Source organism: Ambystoma mexicanum, chromosome 4q (assembly GCF_040938575.1).
Source record: "Ambystoma mexicanum isolate Mex_15411 chromosome 4q, UKY_AmexF1_1, whole genome shotgun sequence".
In the NCBI taxonomy this organism is placed as follows: domain Eukaryota; kingdom Metazoa; phylum Chordata; class Amphibia; order Caudata; family Ambystomatidae; genus Ambystoma; species Ambystoma mexicanum.
In genome coordinates, this window is record NC_090928.1 from 512,512,955 (window position 1) to 512,534,272 (window position 21,318).

General features: G+C 45.7%; 1 protein-coding gene across 1 annotated transcript in view; it reads right to left on the reverse strand.

The window, feature by feature from the left end:
* XRN2 (5'-3' exoribonuclease 2) overlaps positions 1–21,318 on the reverse strand; it is a 376,513-nt gene that overhangs the window by 292,574 nt on the left and 62,621 nt on the right. Inside the window, exons 5-6 of the mRNA XM_069608066.1 lie at positions 4,968–5,026; positions 4,800–4,889 (exon numbers count right to left, since the gene is read on the reverse strand). Of these exons, the coding sequence (XP_069464167.1) occupies positions 4,800–4,889; positions 4,968–5,026 (149 nt within the window). The remainder of the gene's footprint in view (positions 1–4,799; positions 4,890–4,967; positions 5,027–21,318) is intronic.

A 21,318-nucleotide genomic window follows, 5' to 3' on the forward strand; every position in this document is an offset into this window, starting at 1 on the left:
TCAGCAGTATACAATCTAGTAGTCAGAGGAATAGTGACTGTGGTGGTATATATTATTGATAGTCCATATGCTTGAATAGCAGCCGGGAAATATGGTCACTCAGAGTGGCTTTATTATGACGTAATACGGCGTGTAGTCAGACAGTACCGAGTTAAAGTCCGGCGATGCAGGGGTTCTGGCAAGAGGCAAGATCAGGCAAAGACAGGAAGGAGCCTTTGTTCCTCCTGCCTTCGTTCTGGATTCCGGCTCACGATTGGATATTTGGATTCAGTAAGGGCCAATCAGAGGGGTTCGTGGCCAGGCAAGCTGGAAGTGGAAATCAGGAAGTGAGGACCAGGGGGCTAGGTGGCCATCTTGGGAGTGGTCGACCCCGTGTGCATTCGTCTGGGTGCACGAGAAAGAATTAGCTAGATTGCCAATTTCAGCTGCTTTACACAGCTGGATGGGGTAAGCACGGAGTCTGTGTGCTAAGCCACACTTGTGTGGAATAGCGTAGCTGATACAGCCTCAGTAGTTGTCCTGGTACGAGGACCTGGGCGGTCCCTCCCACGCGGGCGAGTCCTTGAGGAGTCTCCCTTGCGGGATGCACTGGAAAGAGCGGCCCTACCTTGGGCTTGGATCAATGATAGACAAAGTCCTTTAGGTCCTCTGGAGGCAATCTGAGGAAGAGCTCCTTCCACCTAGCCAGTCTGTTCAAAGACCGAGAAAAGCACGTTGCACGCGCTACAAGCTAGCCAGCTGTGGTCAGGGCCAAGGCACTGTAGGCAGAGGCCGTGGGGGTCTTTGGTCAGGAAGAACCCGTTGCAGGATGGACACCTGCTGAACCCTGTAGAAGTCGACATGTGCCAGGGAGGAGCGCAACACCCGAGGACTGAGTACCTGAATATCCATGCGTGGAATTACATGGCTGAAGCCAAACTCGGAAGCGCTGGTGAATTCGGCCTGTTCCAGTTGACCTGGAAAAGGGATCCGAGGTGTGGCACCGGAGGGATGCGTCAGGGCAGCGCATGCTCCCAGGGCTGCAACCCCGCGCACCTAAATTTAAAGGGGGAAGAAGGTTTTTTCTGGTGAAAAAGTTTCCGTCTCCCACGAAGGATGCCCATGCAGTATGGAGGAAAGGGGATGTAAGAGGAAAATATATATCTCCCTCCTGAAAAAAAACTGAGATTTAGTGTTTATTTGAATCACTGTACTGTGAAACTCACATTGACGCCCCTCTTGAGAGAAGCCTGGCTGCTCAGCCACACTACCAACCTGTGTAGTTCACTCATACCAAAAGGTTGGGTTCCTATTGCCAGGAGGTCAATGTTATTGTAGTGCACCCCAAGGGTACTGCATACAATCTTACCTAATGCAGCTTCACAGAAGCCCGCCTCCGGCTCGTGTGTCTAGCAGGGCATGACGCGAGGGAGGTGCCCGAAACTGTGCTTAGTCTCCTTGGTTACCTGAATGCACCCAAAGGATTGGCTGGCTGGCTGTCCATTGAGGACAGCCACCCTGCTGTATGAATGACAGCTAGGCTTTGCCTGAATGGGAGAAACTTGCATAAAAAAGTTCTCTTGAGCAGAAGGCAGAGTTGACCACTGGACGAAGAATCTAAAGAAACTGGAAGAGAACCTTGCTGCACTCTCCTGGACTGTTGGTTTGCCAGGTGAAGCCCTGCTGATGTGCAGACACTTCGAATTTCAAATAGACTAGAGAAGCTCGGAACAGACCACTTTCTTTGGGTTGGTGGGACCAACTAACCCAAAGATGATCTTGCTGGAAGCCCTCTCCCTGCTGGCTGTACTTCCTTGCAGCTGGAACAGAGTGCCAGGGGTCAGCAACACCAAAAACGAGTACATCGTCTAAGCCTGACTGGAGTTCCAGAATATTAGGGAGAATTCTCATAAATGTGCCAATTCCTTTCACCTTAAAGACCCAGTAACTTTGCTGGATTTTGAGGACTTTTACCAGGAGAGAGCCTTTTTCCCCCACTCATGTATTTTGATGTGCGTTTTACCCTTGTGCTTTCTTTGGATATGAAGTCTAACGAACTCCATAGGAATCATCTTCTATGTGTTACACAGCACCCTCAAGGCAGTGACACAGGGATGCCTTTTAGGCTGTCCCAAGGTTTAAACACCACCTCTGGGATAAACTACTGTTGCCCAGAGAAAGTAAAGGGAAATTTACTTTGTGTTTTTAAATTCATAGACCCAGCACAACCTATCTTACAATAGAGTGCTGGAGGGGTTACTTCGTATCCCCCTCCCGCCTCCCCCCCGTGTCTAGAAACTCATGTAGCAGTCCAATGCTACCCTTTCCTCTTGAAATGGCTGGTGGCAGTTAAACTAACATGATTATTCCCGACCGCGAACACCAATAGTGTTAAATCGCAGGAGCCATGTTTTTCAAGATGGCGTCTGAGCCCCCATTGTTTAAACAGGACCCGGTCTTTTTTCACCATTTCTTTTTGGAAAGGTTCTTCTATAGTTGTCTCTGGGCGCCAAACCAGGTTGGTCCCTTTGTTCCTATAAAGTTGGCTGGCTTCAGGACTGAAGACAGCCTCTGGCACCAGAGTGTCTGGTGTGGGCAGGAAGTGAGTGAGGTGCCCGAAACTGCTTAGTCTCCTAGGAGACCCAAATGCACTCTGGTGTGATTGGCTGGCTGACTCTCCGGCAAGGACAGCCACCCTGCTGGGTGCGTGACAGCTAGGCTGGAATGAATGGGAGAAACTGAATAAAAGGCGAGTCTCTTGGCTTGGAAGGCAGAGTCGACCACTGGAACGAAAAAACCGAAGACAAGCTTGAAGAGGACGGCTGCTGCAACTCCTGGAATGTTGGTTTGCCCAGTGAAGCCCTGCTGCAGGTCCGAATCGCCAAGTTCACCTCGACAGAAGCCCCTGCAAGGACAACGTCTCCCTGATCAACTTGTAAGCCACCTGGATACTAGTCTCAAGGCTGGTTAGGATTAACCAGGGAGAGGGATACCAGCTTGTGCGCTTTAATCTACAGCTACTGGAACTGAAGTGATTGTTTGCTTTAGCGATGATCCCGTGCAGTGCAGGAGGTCAGATGTCCTCCCTCTTGTCCCCACGACTGAGGCTCAGGAACAGTGAGACCTGCAGGACCTGCAAGGAACCAACATCTTCAGCTGCATTTAGTTCTTCATACTAAGTATGTACCAAGGTACATGAGTATTTAGACACAGGGGATATGTAACCCCTCCAGCACTCCATTGAAAGATGGTGTGCTGGTCTAGGAATTTGGAAAGAAGGCATTTAAAAGACCCCCCCCTGTGTGACATATCAAATGATGCCTATGGAGTCAACTAAAACTCCATAATCTAAAAACACAAATGTAAAACGCACATCAAAATACATGAGTGAAAAAAAGTCTCACTTTCTAGGTAAGAAAATAAAGTCCTCAAACATCCAGCAAAGTTGCTCGGGGTCACAAAGGTGAAGGGAATTAGCACTTGTACGAGAATTCTCCCCAACAACCCCCACCCCAAGCACTCCACATAAAATGGGGTGTGCTGGACCTACAAAGAGAAAAAGTCACCCAAGAAAAGGTACTCAAACCATGTGAGAAATCTAAAGGATTTCTCTGTGACACTGCACTGAAGGTGCTGTGTCATATGAAAAGTAGATGCCTAGGAGTTTGTCAGCTTCCAAAAGAGTGGAAACAATCCAAATCCGGCCAAAACACGTTTGGAAAAAGGTCACTCATTCCAGCAAAAGAGCTGGGGGTCTCCAAGGTTGAAGGGAATTCTAACAGAAATGAGAATTCTCCCCAACACTCATCCCTGAGCTCGGACTCCCTTTCCTTAGTGCACTTGCACGTTCTTAATACTCACAAGGCATAGTAGGTTTGTCCTTTCATCCATTTCCCCCACTGCTCTTAAATGTGTATTTTATTTCACTCCCCTCGCCCTGTGGGAAACAGTATTTTACTTACTGTATGAGCACCTAACACGCAAACAAAGATCTGCACCCAACAGCCAGTAATGAAACTACTGGTTTAAAATCTGCCCCAGCAGCAGACTTGCTGGCACCAAGGATGCAGGTACATGACCTTAGGACTTTATAAACCCAAGAAGGCAGGAAGGCCAAACTACAATAAAGCCAAAGGGCAAGCAAAGATGGCTTTTAGGCCACTGCCACATTTAGCAGCCATGTGCAGTCCATGCAAATGAACCCCCTCAAATAAAAACAGTTAAACTATTGCCACCAGTTAGCCGTTCAGCACAAAACTGTATTGTAAGATTCTATGTGCAATTTAAAAATGCAAGAATTCACAAGGGAAACATTTTCCCAGTACTGATCAGTTTACCCGTAACCTGAGAGCAGAAATGCAAGAGAAGTGAAGCAGAAGGCTTCACTTACCTTTACATTTAAAAAAAGTGTGGGCAGGATAAAAACAGCACAAAAAATAATGGTGTTCCATAGGAAACTATTGAGGGAAAGTTGCAAAGAAAATCTTTCCTAACAGTCGACCCAATCCCAAAGCAAAAAGGTACCTCTGCACCCACAATGGACAGTGCACAACCAGCCAAAGCCTAGAAGCAAGTGGACCCAGCAGATTCCAGAACTTCCTTGCTTAAGAAAGCACAGGTTGGGGGTAGTATAGCCATTCCCGCTCACCCACAACTTCATAAAGTTCCCACCCCAACTCTCCCTTGCCCGACTGATCGGTGGTAGTCTGGCCAAGGATCCCCTCTGGGCCTGCCCTCGAGCAGTGAAACAAACATTTGAAGGGGGTCATGAAATAAGGCACTGCACCATCCAGCCATCTACATTGCGAAGTTCAACTTACAGTCAAATTTTTCCACCCAGGATCATTGTTTAAACGATCAGCAACGTAATAACGTAGGCACTTTGCAAGGTTGTCCATAAACTCAGTTCCCTAAAACCAAAAAGGGAAAAGATTAGAACAAAAAAGTATAAGAAATTACTGGATTACCATCTTAGTTTAACAACTTACCGGTGTAATACAATTGCTGTCAAATCTCTCTTTAACCTCTTCTGGTGGGACATATCCACCTGAGAAGATAAAGTTGCAAGAAGATCAGTAAAAATAAAAATGGATGCTAGTTAGCTGAAAATGTACATTGGGAGGACCAGAGTCAGGGTAACAAGTATGAATAACTAGTTAAGTGTCTGGGCAGACAATGATAATAGTACATTAGGTTATAAAAGGCAACATTAAAAGTAATACTAAAACAAGGAGTTAGTGGTGTGAAGAGTAAAGACCAACAAGATCCTGTAAGACCCATGGGTCAAGGACATCCCAACACTTGGGTTGGAGAGTAGGAAATAGTTCTATTCCAGCAATGCTGGGTACCTTTATCACGTCTGAAGGGCTAGTAACCACCAGCAGGTGCATATGCAACGATGCAGGTCTATTAAATCAATCAGATTTCACTCTATAGAACCAAGGTAACAAATTTGTTGGAATTGGCTACTGGATGTAGGCTGAATGAGTGGAGCATGAACTGCAAGTGGTTTGCCAATGAAAAAAAATTACAAATAAAGGTTTACAGATAATCAGCGGATTCAGTGGGCAGCGCAAATAAGCTGTGCTTTGCAGGATGACTGGAGTATTAACGTATATTCCAGATTGTGCTCTTACAGCTCACATAAGGTGGTGTGACATGGCCATGGGAGACTTAAGGGCCCAGGGACCACTTGCATCCTGGGGTAAGCTGCGACTACAGCCAGAGCCATCCTACCCCAGCAGTGGCGTGGGAGGGCCCCAGCTCCCCAGAGAGCTTGAAAATGTGCAGGGCTAGTCATATCGCCAAACCTTTTTCCTTATGTTCAGAACACCCGAGAACCAGTGAACACCTAACCCCTGAAAAGCCTGACAGAAAGCTGAGCCAAAAAACAAGCAGACATGAACCACAACTCCTAGAATGGACCTATGCGTAACCTGGAAAGCTCCTCAGAAATGGAGTGGTTATCTGAATCAGAATTGACAGAATTTTCCCTTCCCCCCCCAAAGGAATGCGCACACACCAAACCCAGATCCACCACCCATGGCTACGGGGCAATAGCCAAAGGACTGAGCATTAAAAGAATGCAGCAGAATAGAGGGGGTACCAGAAATCCTCCCCACCCCCAGTTGGAAGTAAAATTCAAAGCTTGGAGAATACCAGGAATTAAGTGATGCCTTAGCACATGGCTTTCATGCACATGAGAGAAAAGTAGTCAAGCCAGTGAGGTTGGGAAGACTGATGAATTGGCTGTAGGAGGAGAATGGGGAACAGTGACCAAGCAGCAAGAACAGTGTCTGGGGTGGGCAGGAAGTGAGGGAGTTGCCCGAAACTCTGCTTAGTCTCCTAGGAGACCCAAATGCACTCTGGCGCGAGTGGCCGACTGTCCGGCAAGGACAGCCACCCTGCTGGGCGAGTGACAGCTATGCTCGCATGAAAGGGAGAAAATAGTTCAAAAGGCGAGTCTCTTGACTGGAAAGTAGAGTCGACCACTGGAACGAAAGAACCGAAGACGAGCTGGAAGAGGACAGCTGCTGCAACTCCTGGACCGTTGGTTTGCCCAGTGAAGCCCTGCCGCAGGTCCGAATTGCCAAGTTCACCTTGACAGAGAAGCCACTTTAAGGACGACATCTCCTTTTTTGTTGGTGGGACCAATCAACTCGTAAACCACCTGGATACCATTCTCTGAGCTGGTTAGGTTTAACCAGGGAGCGGGACACCAGCTTGTGTGCTTGAACTACAGCTACTGGAACTGAAGTGACTCAATTTTGTCTGCATTTTCCAACGATCCTGTGCAGTGCTGGAGTCCGACATCCTCCCTAATAATTTAGCATTTATATAGCACTATGAACCCTCAGGTATCTGAGCGCTGCTTATCACTACCCATGGTGCGTGGTGCTCTTGTCCCCATGACTGAGGCTCAGGAACAGTGAGATCTGCAGGAACTGCCAGGAACCGTCTTCAGCTGAATCTTCTTCATAAAGGTACTGTGCCAACCCGATTGAGAGACCTTACCTCTCGCTTGAAAGTTTGTGGTACTTACCCAACTTGCAGGCCTAATCAGCTTGTGACCCAAGACCCAACATGATTCTTTTTCGTGAAAACTGAGAACTTTTGCAGACTTTACCGTTTACTACAAGAACTGCTTTTTCCTATCCAAGACACTAGTCCGTTGACTTTGGCCTAGGCCTATTGAACTGAATCGAGTCCTCTAGTGAACTGAAACTATTTGCACTACCTAAGAAAGTTATTTGTGATCTAGTCTATTAACTTGTGCCTTTTACTCCCTTTCAAAGTAACTGAAATGCTATTTTGCTCCTATTTCCGGGGAGTCCAATTCACTCAGAAACGCATTGGTTCAGTACTTAAGTGTATTTGTGTAGAATATTAAGGTGCCTCCTTCTAGTGAATGTTTTCTAAATGATTGTGTAATAAATTAATAAGTGTTTTACCAAGAACCCTCGAGTGCAAGTGTCTACTTGAACCACTGATTGTAAAACCTCCAACATCCTTGTACTGCTCACATTCCCTCTTGGGATGAGCCTAGCTGCTCAGCTCGCTACCAAAAATTGTAGTACAGACTTATACCAAAGGATGGTTTTGCTTACACCTGTAGTCACAATTATATGTGGTGGTCCCAGAGGGTACTGCATGCAATTCTGCCTAACACTGAGGAAGGAAGCAATCCATAGAGTGCCGAGCCATGGATTCCTAGGGAGTGGAGGCAGTCAAGGAAGATTGAATGTTTAACAGTGTCAAAGGAAATGGTAAATCTTTCTGTCCTGGGTCAACCCCAGAACTTTTTGCTTTAATAGTGGGCTATTTTTCCTTAATGCCTCAGAGTGGGAACTCTTTCCACACTCCCAGAATCTTTAACTACTTTTAGGGGTGTCTGACTCTCCATAGTGTCTTTTTAAAGTAATCCTCTTTAACATCTTATTGGCAATAAGTGCCTGTTGCTGGGTTGCCCTAGGAGCTCCCCTTTTAACTTTCTCTGGCTAACCTTGAGTGAACTACAGTGCCCAAGTTTAGAAATGATCTTTGGACCCCTTTTACATTTTATACTGTGAAGCCAGGAGACCCCGCCACCCCTCCCTTATTTGTATTGTATTTGGTTATTTATATAGAACTCTTTCCCCACTTGTGTGGCCTCAATGCGTTCCTTAGTTGGAACGCCCTTTGTGACCGTAGTTAGGGTTAGAGATAGATTGCTATTGTTCCCAGAGTCTGAGGCCAGCTATACCGGGTTCCTTTTGGATGGTAGTCACTGTATGCAAGTGGCAGTGGTGTTGAGGGTACGTCAGATGTTAGTCTGGACGGCTGTGTGAGAAGCTAGACCAGATGTGCTAAGCCGTATTCCATCATGCATGGATGCTTGGCCGTGCCTGCGGCTCGTGTCCACACTAGTGGAGAGATAAGTACCGTAGGCTGCGAGATTTGTCAAGGACTAGAATTGAGACATGCTAATGGGCCTAGGTTTCATACAGTAGCAGGTATCCGCGCATAAACAAAGATGGAGCCTAAACCTAGGTTTGAGGATCCTGTATAATGGGAGAAAAACCTATGTTTCACAGTGCAGAAGGTTTGAGCCTATGGTGAACAAAGACCGAGGCTACACCTAGAATCAAGAATCCTGTAGTGGGGAGAGGCCCAGGTGTCACAAGGCAGCGTGCTTCAACATACAGTAAACTAAAATGGAGGGTGCACCTATATTTGAGAATCCTGTATAGTGGGCTGGTAGGCCCAGGTTTCAAAATGCAGTAGGCCTCAGTCAAAAGGAAGAGGCTACACCTAGATTCAAGAAGCCTGCATTGTGGGGGCATAGGCTTCAGTCTATTGTACAGTAGGTATCCGTATCGATTTTGTTGTACCTAAATTTGGGGATACATTTGTAGTGGGAGATTGCTAGTGTTGACAGCTTCCCTAAATGAGCGATGCAGGTTAACAGTGGCAGTGATTACTTCGTGATGGTGTGTGCTAGACTGGGCTACTTCTCTCAATAATTGACTCATGTGGACTGGCGGGCCGGGGCGCCGAGAAAGTTGAGAGTAGCCACAGCAAAACCTACTGGCTTACCTGCAGTACTAGTCGGCTGCCAGTGTTGGGTGGTGTGTCAGGTGAAACTGCTGCAAGAGCGGCCTCCCTGCACCTTCCCCCCTCCCCACCCCCCGCGTTGCAAATGAAGGGGGGGGTTATTCATAGCGCATTAATGGGGTGCAGTGGATTAGGAGATTATTGGGAAGAGCCAGGTTTTAAGGGCCTTCATGAATTTCAGGTGATTTTTCAGTGTTGCGAATGTGTAAGGGAAGGGAATTCCAGATTATTGCCACTTTGACGGAGGAGCAACCGCCAAGCCTTATGGAGCTGTGGTGTGGATCACTAGGTACAATGCAGTGCAAGATCTGAGGTTCTTGGGAGGTTGGTAGGGGACAATATTGTCAGGAATTCAGGGCTGGTGTTGTGGATTGCATGATGGGTGATACACATGGCTTTGAAGGTGGTGCGTTGAGCAATAGGGAGCCAGTGGAGGGCTCTCAGGGTAGGGCTGTGTTCTCTGGCAGGCAGGTTTAATGAGCAGGCGTGGTGCCGCATTTTGGATTCTTTGGAGTTTCCTTAGTTGAGAGGCCAGGGCTCCTAGGTAGAGGCAGTTTGCGTAGTCTAGGTGCGAGGGGATCGAGTTGGTGGCCAAGAAACTGGGAATAGGTGAGGTAGGGAAAGATCTGCCTGAGGATATGTAGGTGGAAGAAACAGGTTTTGGATTTGCTAGTGGTGTGTTGGGTGAGTGATAAATCCGAGTTAAATGTGCATCCAAGGTTAACCACTTTTGAGTGAGAGTGCTTGTCCTAGTGATTCGGGCCACAGGATTGGTTGGAGAGGAGTGATATTTTCCCAGGGTCGAGTAGGAGGTGTTTGGTAGTCATCCAGTGATCAATAGAGGCACGATGATAGGTCTGGGCTGCCAGATCCTTTGGAGTTTGGTATTGAGGATGATCTGGGTATCACCTGCATAGTTTTAGCAGGTAAGGTTGTACGAGCAGAGGATTGCGGGAATGGTTTTATGTAGAAGTTGAAAACTAGAGATGACGTGGACGCTCCTTGGGGACACCTTTGGAAACTGGACGCGATATGTATTTGAACTGGTTGAGGTGCATTATTTGTGACCCATTGGAGATAAAGCAAGAAAGGGCGGTTCTTTTGATTCCTAGTGTTTGTAGTCTGGCTAATAGAAGCAAGTGATCAATGGTATCGAAGGCTGCAGAAAGGTCTAGCAGGATAAGAATCGCACAGCGGAACTGGATGACAGTCTCCACCATTGGGACATTGAAGTCCAAACTTGAAAAGGAAGGGGCTTGTATCACCGAAGTTGAAACGAGTGAGCGAAACCGAGGACCAGGTCATGAAGCATGGCCTCAATATCACCCACCTACAGCAAGAATTCAGCAGTCTGAAATAAATGAGACATTGAATCATTGCTCTGCCCAGAACATTTGAATAGTCTGAATCCAAGAGGCTTCCTGTAAGGGTCCAATTGAGCAATTTGTCGAGAACGTACTAAAAACACTTTGATCCATCCAGATTCTCGCAACACTTCCTGGTCGAAAGAGCATATCGAGTTTTGGCCCCAGTTCCCAAACCTGGATTCCCCCCACTCCACCACCCTTGTCAGACTACAACTTTTGTGACAGGTATTTGATCCTTCGCATGTCCAGAGAAAAAGGGGTACTACGCTTTGAATCCTCGGAATATAATATACACTGTTATACCTGGCAAAATTATACAACACGGTGGAAGAGCCCACTTCTTTGAAGATACCGATGAGCCATTACCTAGAAGAGACCGTGATTGCAGAGGGTCAGGGGCAGAGTTCACCCGCAGGCATCAGTGATCCAAACATTCTGAACAATGACTGACTCCAGCGGATTGCAAAGACCCTTTATACAAATTTACCATGGGTACAGGTAATTGGAACTGGTGGCAGATCAGCGGCCAGCAGGACAGTTCCATAGCCAGCAGACAGTGCACCCCAAGATTGTAATGGTTCATGATGGGGGATTCATAGTCAAGTTATGGTGATGGGGCAGGGGGATGGGCTGGGGATGATTGAAACTGCTTAGACCAGATTGGTCCTATGTTTTGTGTACGTTTAGGTTTTGATGGCCTAGAGGTTTGTGTGTAAATTGAAAATCAGTGAAGACTACTCAATTACAACATGCAATAGCATCCCAGACATAGCTTGGCTGCATGCGGGCCTGGACTTCATATGCCCCAGTCATGTTGCGTACTATTCACGTTTCTATCATGGACCGTACAGGGCCTCAATCACCCCATTAAGGTGCGCAAGGTTGCTGCCTACATTAACAGACAGGCCCCCAAAGTGGATGATGCAAGGGGCCACCAACACCACATTTGCTAGCACAGGCCCCCCCCTCCCCTTCACCGATACTACACCAACTACTCAACCCAGTCCCGGGGAGTACTTGCACGAATACATCGCTCCATATCGTTTCATGAGACTAACTTAGCATAGATCTGCTGGGTAGGAATATTGGTACGTCCTTTCATTGCGGGATGTTTACTGCAATTTTTTCACCAAAAATTGCATCAGATTTTTAGGGGGTTAGAAAATTATATGGGGTGGGTGTTTAGGCATACATGAAACATTAAAGGGAATAGGGGTTCCCCCCCCCCCCAAAAGAATTAAAATGTGTTTTCCTGTTAAAGAAAAAAAATCATGTTAATAACCAGGCAAAAAACATCCCGCGATGAAATGACATGAAGCCAGAAGATCATCCCATGGGGAGAGTTGGTAGGTGTCAATACGACATTGATAAATACATACGGCCCACATGTTGACCCTCAACTGATCAGATATCTTGCATCGAAAGAACCTGCATAACTCATTGACTTATCAAAAAACTCTAGCCCCCCTAATGAGGAAATAATGTACCAAAGGGGGTTTCATGATGCAATGAATTTTTTTCACTAAATTGCACATGCATGTATATTTTGTTTGTGATTGAATTCAATTTTAAGTATTATTCGTTTTGAGCTGTTTATGTTGTAAATATATGAAACATGTCTATTACCCGTTTATAACTGGTCTAAAAATCTGCTGATGTCTTACTTTTTAAAATACATTTATCAACTTTTGGTTTAAATGTTGTACTGTTTTGTTGAACTGTTTATAACCAACCTCCTGATTGGGTGGTAAAGATTGATTGAGCTGCCGATTCATTTTTGGGATTGCAAAAAAATTAAGCGACTCACTTCTGTTCCAAATAGCCCGAGATAGCAGGCCAAAGAATTGTTTTGTCCTGCTTTTCTTGAATCTCTGGTTATAGTTACAACAGCGAGGGAACTCTTCTAGTTTTTATAGCCTCAATTCTATGGCCAGATTATGGATATCCTACTTGGCAACCCTACTCACATCATATGGGGGGCTTCAATTTGATCTTAGACTGCGTAATGGGCAGATCTAGGGCCACACAAAGGGATCCGTCTGCTGTGGGTTGGATGTTAAATGTAAGAAGACACTTGGGACTGTTGGATACATGGTGCGACCGGAACCAAACTAAACAGGAACAAACATACTACTTTACAGTTCACAATGCTCACTCTAGGATAGACTTATGGTCAATTCCCACCTCACTCATGTCACGTGTGGTAAAGTCTAGGATGCTCTCAGATCATTCCCCTATCACACTGACACTGGAGTGGAGTACGTGTACCACTGCAAGACCACTTTGGCACATGCCCCCCTCCTGCCCGGCTGATATACTCCTTGAGGGATTGCAAAATAGGCCGGAGGAATTCTTTCAGCGAGATGGGACAGCACACCACCATAGTACAGTATGGGAAGCCTATAAAGTGTGGATTTGGGTTGGGGGGGGGGGGGATAATCTCCATGGCCTCTGGGACATTGCGTGAAACTGGAAGGGAACTGGAAATGGTGGAAAGGGACCTCAAAAAAAATTGGAAGATTAATACGGCAACACTCGCGATTGGGCACTCCTAGGCTGCTAAAAGGGAATCTTCGAAGACTTGGGGAACTCACATCGAGAGGTCCAACTACTTCATAATACTGTGCAGGCGAGGATATATGGCAAGGCGATAGACTGGGACACAATTGGCGAATGCAGTCGAAATTGAATCCGGGGTACAACACATCACTGGGATTCTTGATTCCACAGGACACAACCTAAATACCCCAGAAGTCGTTAATAGATTTTATAAATCCCCATACGATAACTGATAAATGGATGCCTACAGAACTGGAGGCATATTTAGATGATCTTCCACCAACGACTGTCTGAGGAGGCCCATTTGGCAATGAATCATGGCATGGGGGGGGTAGAGCAATTACTCTACTTCAAAGAAAACCTGCCACTCTACATTACCCTACCTCTGAACTGAATGTCAGCAGTTACCAGACATTTGGTCGAAAAAAATTGGTCGACCAGACAAATGGTCGAACCAATTTGGTCGAAAACCAAATGGTCGAATTTTTTTTTTTTTATTTTCACCCCTTTTTTTGGGGGGTTCCCCCCAACCCCTTTTTTTTCTAAAAACCCATTTTTGTAAAAAACGAAAACCCAAAAAATAAATATATAATTAAAAAAAAAATTCAGCCATTTGGTTTGACCAAATTGCGTTGACCAAATGTCTGGACACCAATGTTAGCATATGCCACACTTACATGGAATCATGAATGATGGCATATGCCCGAGTCACATCTAGAGAGGATTATCAAGGTTAGCAAATGCCACACTCCGATGTAATAGTTAATGTTAAAGGTACTTGTCACCAACAGAGTTGGTCTCCAGGCGGATCTATAACCAGAGGTTGGGTTAGTGGGTGAAGAGGGCGTAGGAAAGAGACAGTCGTGTCCTGTTGGCAGCTTCAGTTCGGTTTTCACTGTGCGCTGAGCTTGGGTGTGAATATAGGATCGAAGCAAGTCCTTGTGTGCTGTGGTTGCGGTCTGTGTGTTGATTGATGCAATGTGGTGACGTGCGTGCGGTTTGCGGTGAGAAAATGTGTGGGTTTTTGTGCGAGTTAAGTATGCAGAAATTTGAGGTTTTGGTTAGTGGGTTATAGGTCTCTTAATCCTTGCAGTTTTGTTTTATGCATCTGGTTTTCATAGTGGGTAGGTATATTCTTGCTCTGCCCTTTCCAGTCTAGTTTCTAGGCCACTGGTGATGCTGGTCCCCAGCTAAGTTAATAAGCTTAGTACACCCAGGTGGGCAAGCATTATCCCCTACCTAGGTAGTGGTGTTATATTCTCTCCTCATTCCTATCCATTTACTGTCAGTGGTCCATTGCTGGCTGTGATTAGTGTGGGTCCTGGTGTTATTGGTGGGAACATATCTTGCCTTCCTTCCCAATTGGTCTATGAATGTTCTTTGGTATGATTCTAGGTTTCAATTGATAAGTGGATAAATTGCAGATCTGCATATCCTAACTTAAGGGTAGAAGGCTTAGGGAACAAAGGATAGGTTCCTCTCAACCTAGTTCCACTGTGTGTAGTTATGGGGTGAAAAGCCAGGATTTGAGGAGTTTCCTGAATTGTAGGTGATCTGTGTTCTGTATATTCTTTGGTAGTTCGTTACAGGTTTTTGGTGAGAGAAGTTGGATCCTCTGAGTTTTTTTGCTGTACGATTTTGGTTCCAAACAGATGTTGCTACTGGATCTCAGTGGTCATGTAGGAACACCTTGGTCGTGGATTGCTCTGTGCGTTATCTGCACTTGATTCGCAGTTTGATGGGTAACCAGTGTAGTGTTTTCAGCGCTGGTGTGAGGTGTTCTCTTAATTTAAGGCGCAAAAAATGTCTTTGGGCGTTTTGAGGATTCTGTTCTCAATTTAAGGCGCATTCTGGCGGCGGCATTTTGTATGCATTGGAGTTTAATTGGGAGTCCTTCAGGCATGCCAAGATATAAGCAATTTGCATAGTCTAACCTGGACAGGAGAGTAATTAGTTTTGTTGGTGAATAAGAGGATTGGTAGGATTGTTTTTAGCCGCTTGTAGGAGGAAGCGTTTCTTGATTAGGGTGTTTACTTGTGGCTCTAGAGTGAGTTTGTTGTCCATCAGGACTCCCAGGTATTTTTTTTTTTTTGTTTTAACAATTGGTGCTGGGGTTTCACCAAGTTCTGTTGGCCACGTGATGTAGAGTTTGTCTTCTCCGTTTATTATGATCATCATTATTTCTGTTTTGCCTGGGTTGTTTGAGGTAGTTTAAGTTGTATATTTTACAAAGGAAGTTCTCTAGTGAGTTTTCTTCTTGGGAGCCTTGTATTTTAGACTGTCGTCAGTGTAGTTGTAACAGGTGAGGCCATGTATTTCGATGATTTTAATTAGTTGACAGGTAGATGTTGAATAGTAGTGACGAGAAGGATTAACCTTGTGGTACACCGCATGACTATTCTCTTGGGCTTGATTTGAAAAGTTTCATCCATATTGTTTGTTCCATATGTTAGGAAGGATCTGATCCATAAGGCGTTGGTGATTCTGAATTCTTCCAGTCCAATGAGGATGTCATGTTTAACTGTCAAATGCTGCAGAGAGGCCTAAAAGTATCAGGGAGTTGCCGTTAGGAGTCTAGATCATCCCAGATTGAGATAAGTGCTGTTTGTTCCCCTCACTGGTCTGAAGCCTACTTGTGCCTGGTTTAATAGGCAGTGTTCTTCTATGAATTCTTGGGTTAGCTGGGTAGAGGATGTTGAAGATGGGTCTGTAATTGGAGAGGTCCTCTACGTTTCCTGCTGCATCCCTGAGGAGCGGTTTGATGTATGCCAATTTGAAGGATTGTGGCACTCTTCCTGTTGTGATGGATTGGTTGAGGAAGTTTGTCATATTTCATTTGTGTTTCTTGTGAGGATTGATTTGTCGATGTCAAGGATCCGTGGGGGAGCCCGATTTGTTGCTTTGATTTACCAGTTAGACGAAAGTCTCCACATGTGTGGGAAGTTGTTTGTTCCGGTGTTCCTTGCATTGGCGGGTGTTTTCAGTGTTGTGGTTGCATGGTCTGTTGGATGGTCATGATTTTATTTTTGAAATGGTCTGCGAGGTGTTTATTATAGCACTCCACACGCAGAGGCATCTGGGTGCATTGCAAGTTATTTTAGTGTTACAAGTTACATATGAGATCAAATACATTGCAGAATAGTTACATGAATTTCTTCCAATGTTTAGAATGATTTACATGTTATTCTTGCATAATTACAGTATTTACAAGCATTACATGACCCGATAGTTCACACACTGAAGTTTCACCCATATTGTAGAATAGTAAAATAAAAGTTGAATCCAATTTACGTAGCTAAAAGGGAATAGTCAATGGTTACAGACCACCACCTTTTGCAATGAGACAGTCTTTGGCGTTTTTCCTGAAGCAGAAGGAAGGACTGGTCAGCTCTTGTAGTTATGGGAAAGGAGTTCCATAGCTGTGCTGCCATTACAGGGAAGCTGCTACCCCCCTGCTTTTTTCAATTTGAATATAGGGACCTTCAAGCAGAAAGCGTGCACGGTCCTGATAGGTCGAGTCAATGTCTTGACACATTTATCAATTAGATATTTCGGTGCATAGTTATTTGGGCATTTGTGATTAAGGGAAACAGATTTAAACTCTATCCGATCCATAACCGAGAGCCAATTTGTCTTACGTCTGGTTTCCAAGATGTTTGGGTCTTCTTGGGATGCTTAGGGCAGGTTGAAGTGCATTGTTCTGCAGGATTTGCAATTTGTTAACGATACATTTACTTGCTCCCAAATAGAGCGCATTACAGTAGTCCATTTTTGAGAGGATTAATGCTCTTGCTAGGGTAATCAGAATGGTTTGCAGGCATGGATCAACTTTCAAGTATATGCAGTCGCTGAGGCCATGGCATGGATTTGCTTCCGCAGATTAAAAGCTGAATCTAAGTAGAAGCCCACAGTTTTTACCTCTTTCGCCACTTTAATGTCAATGCCATCAATACGGATTGTCGCAGCCGGGTGGGTTTATTTTATGATTTTAAATATTTCTTTTTGGGTGTTTTGAGGATTCCGTTGAAGTTTTTCCTTTTTGTATGACCGGGTATGTTGAAGTTTTAATTTTTTTTTCCTGCAATATTTATTGATCCTCCATTCTAGTTTTCCTTTTTCATGGCACCTAGTAGTGGTTTTTGCAAGATAGTTTTCGGTTGGCAAAGACTACGTCCAGTATGTCCTGCTGTGTGGGTTGCTCCTTTAATCAGCTGATGTAGTTTAGTTCACGGTTAAGAGATCGAACCAGACAAAGTCTGAGGATAATCAGGTGCTAGGTTGGCGATTGCTTCTATGAAGTGGTCTACGAAGGCTGCATCATACATTGGTGTGTATCACCGTATGAACTTCAGGTTTGTTCTATGATTTGTTGATAGATGTAAGATTAGAGATTTGCTATTGAGGTTAAATTGGTCTTCCGCTTTAATTTCCAAGTGCCCCTTCTGGATGATTGCCAGTCCACCACCTCTTGGTTTTCCTGTTTGCTTGGATGCACTTGATGTTATCGAGCAGACAGTTATTGAGGGTGATCTTTTAGTTTTCATCTAGCCATGTTTCGGTTACAAAAGGATGTTGATGCCTCCAATTAGGAGATCGTAGATTTCAGTGGTATGTTTTGACATTGATCTTGCGTTAGATTGCAGTGAAACTTTTTGGTGCGATTTGGTTTATTTGTTCCTGGTTTTGATTTGTGGGTGTTCAGTTGGGGTGCTTTTATGTGGACTCTGATTAGTTGAAGTTCTGGGAAGGCGGCTTCGTCGTTGAATTGGTCTGAGATTGATAATTGGGTTACAGACTTCTATAGCTTTGCCATCTCTTCTCATTTGATGTGGGTATTGGTAGTGCCCTCCTGTTCATGGTGTAGGGGGTAAGTGGGTTGGCGTCATCCCCTTCTCTTCTTGGGTACACTCTTGTTCTGTGTTTCAGGGGCGGGCGGGGTTTATCCATCTGGAAATGTTGGCGTCATTGAAGTATCTAGGTTCTTTGGCTGGTGCAAGATATGGTGTAAGGTACAATGAATTGTCTTATGAGGTTTGTTTTGATGATAGTATTGTTTGGCGGGGTGTGTTCTGTATTGAAGGCATCTTCTGCTGGGGCGGTTGAGCTTGTGCATCTGTATTATTTGTACCGTGTTACTCTTCGTCGGTGTCCAATTCTGCGTTGGGGCATTTTGGGTGCTTGGAGGAGGGGCGAGGGGGGGTTGGTCTGGGGGTTTGGCTTTTTAGGGGCAGTTCAACGGTTCTTCCTTGTGCCAAGCTGGTGGGGATTTTAATCCTCTTAGGTTGTTGCATTTGGAAGTTGAGGGCGTGTCTTTGTTCAGTAGGTTGGGTAGGGGTGTCCCTCCTACAATGGGAGGGCTGTCCTGGGGAGTATTGTACGTGGGAGGGTGGCGTGGCTGCTTATGGGCTATGAGTGGTAAATTAGGGTGGGGGATTATGTAGTAGTTACTGGCTTTAGTGGTTGCTGGGTGTTCATGGGGAGGGGTCGGTCCTTAGGATTAAATTATGGCAGGTACTGATAACATCCAGATGGGTTGGCGAGGTGGAGCGCCTAGGTTTTGCGGGTGGTTTACAATGTGTTGTAGTCTTGGGAGTAGGATATCTGATGTCCGAAGGGATGTAGGTTTTGGCGGGAGCCAAGCGATGATTGAACAGCTCGATTCCTGATCCTTGGACAGCAGCGGGTGTCCAGGTTCCGCAAAGGCAGGCAGTGGTCAAGACTGGGACACAGCTATCGGGAGAGGTTTTAGGCTTTGCAGCAGGCAGGCGGTGATCAAGTATCAGGTTAGCGGATCCCCCCCCCCCCCCCCCCAGGTGACAGGGGAGGTTTAGTTTTGGAGGGGTAGGTGGTAATTAACCAATTTTAAGATGCCCAGGAGGAAGGTCCAGACCTCTCAGTGTGTCAGGCAGCAATTGAACACCTAGGCAGCAATTGTGCACGTAGGTTGCACATTGAGCCAGCAGGAAAGGCTTCGACCTCACAGTGTAGCAGCTTTGACAGTACAAGCTAGAGGTGGGAACACCTAGAGTTGGCTCTCAGAGGTGGAGGATCTCAGGTTCCAAAATGCAGCTCAGGCACAGGTGAGCACCCCTAGGTATAGTGTGGCAGAGGAGAATACACCCAGATGAGATTTCTACGCAATGAGAAGGCATGGGTTCACAATGCAGCTGAGACACCGAGTCAGGAGTTTGAGGGGCCTTGGTTTCACTGTGCAGCTTAGTACAGGAGAACCTGCTGAGATTCAAGAGACCTGCATATCTGGAGAGGGGCCCCAAGTTTCACTATGTAGTTTGGTACACGAGAACACATGGAGACGAGAGACCTGTACAGTGGGATAGAGTCCCGAGCTTTACCGTGCAATTTGGTATGGGGAACACACCTAGAATGGGGTCTTGTATAGTGGGAGAGGCCAGAGTTTCAGAAGTAGTTTCGAAATGCAGTTTCAGATACAGGGGAGTAGACCCATTTTATTTGAATTTAAAGTGCACAGGCGGCCCTAGGGGATCGTAGCGCTGTTACAGTAGAGCTTACATTACAATAGTTAGAGCCATGATATACATTAGAGGCATTAAGAACAATGAAAAAGTATACAGAGAACAGTTATGCTATTTACAAGATATTCCTCTAGTCAAAACCGGTTCCACGGTTACAGGGGAACCAGCCGATTTATGTTTTGGGGGCAGGTCTAGTTGAAACGCTTTGTTTGAAGTGCTCTGCCGAAGGCTGCGAGGGAAGTCTCATTCCAAAGGGTAGTGAGCAGAGCGTTCCAATTTTTTGGTGCTAGGAAAGGAAAGCAGACATCTCCAGCTTTGGCTCTTAACGGTAGAGATGATGAGCTGATGAGCTGATTGGAATGCTGGGCCCGCTTGGGTCCATTAGTGGTGGCAAGCTGGATTTTTTCTGATAGGTAAGGGGGGGTTCTGTGAGGGAGAGGCACCTGTGTGTGATGGAGTTTCAAAGATTATACGCTCCTCGACTGGGAGCCAGTGGGCCTCACGTCTGGCCTGGGAGATGTGCTCCCTTTAAAGAATGCTTAGCGCCGCTGTAAGGGCTTTATTTTGGGTGATTTGTAGTTTGTTGCTGAGGTGCCTAGAAACAGAACATTACAGTAGTCCAGCTTGGCACCAATGGTGGCTCTAGCTATGGTGAGGCAGTTTTTGGAGGAGAGGTATGGCTTGACCGTTTGAGTTTGGTGGTAAATGCTGCCAATATACCAACCAATAGTGAATGTTGGCAAGTGCCAGACTTTGACAGAATTGCGAATGTTAGCATGTGCCACACTTTGATCAGAATGAATAGCCTGCATCTCAATTCTGAATGTCGGCCAGTGCCACATCTAGACTGCATCAGGCTTACCATCAAACAAAAATTCCAATAGAATTGTGAAAACTAGCTTTCTTCAGACAGGATTTTCGAAGGGGGACCAGTGCCACATTTTTATAGTTACATTTTGGTGGGCATCACATATATAAAGGCTTGTGAATATTAGCCAGTACCTATCTAAATAGAAATATTCACACAACACATCTAGTAGGATGTGGACATCTAGCACTTCTAAAGAGCAATAACCAACCCACTAACAACTTCACCCCTCTGCATACACCTCAAACTCTAAACAAGCACAACCCTATACCACAACAAACTGCACAAACGTATAGACTCGCACAACAGAATGACTGAAAGCCAATAGATCCCTTCAGGGTATGGAGTTGTATAAGCCACTGTCCTTAATCAATTCTGATACAAAGATTATTGCTAAACTATTAGCCACCAGACTCCTCCCATACATGTCAGATTTGGTGCACTCTGACCAATCTGTTCATTCCTGGGCAGACTGCATTTAATTGGCGTAGGCTCTTTGGCATAATCTTGGCCCTCAACCCAAAGACACAGGCGGTGGCGGCTTCCCTAGACGCCAAGAAAGCATTTGTCCTGGCGGTTCCAGTTCTTGGTGCTGCGCCACATGGGACTGGGTGATTTTTCATCCAGTGGATTTGCCTGCTATATTCCTCCCCGGCAGCTAGGGTCAGAACTGGGTCCACACTATCCCCAATGTTTCTGCTCGAACAACGTACGAGGCAGGGATACCCATTTTCTTCACCCTCACGATAGAACCCTTTGCATGTATTGTGCAACTTACACATGAGGATTACACATGACAGGCCCTACACATTTCACTGTATGTGGATGACTCATTACTGTACATTAGATACCCTGCTACAAATCTTGTCCCAATTTTGGGAAGAGGTCTGCAGATTAGCCATCTATTCAAGTTATCACATTGATGCCAAATCGGAATGTTCCCTCTGAATGAGGCCAC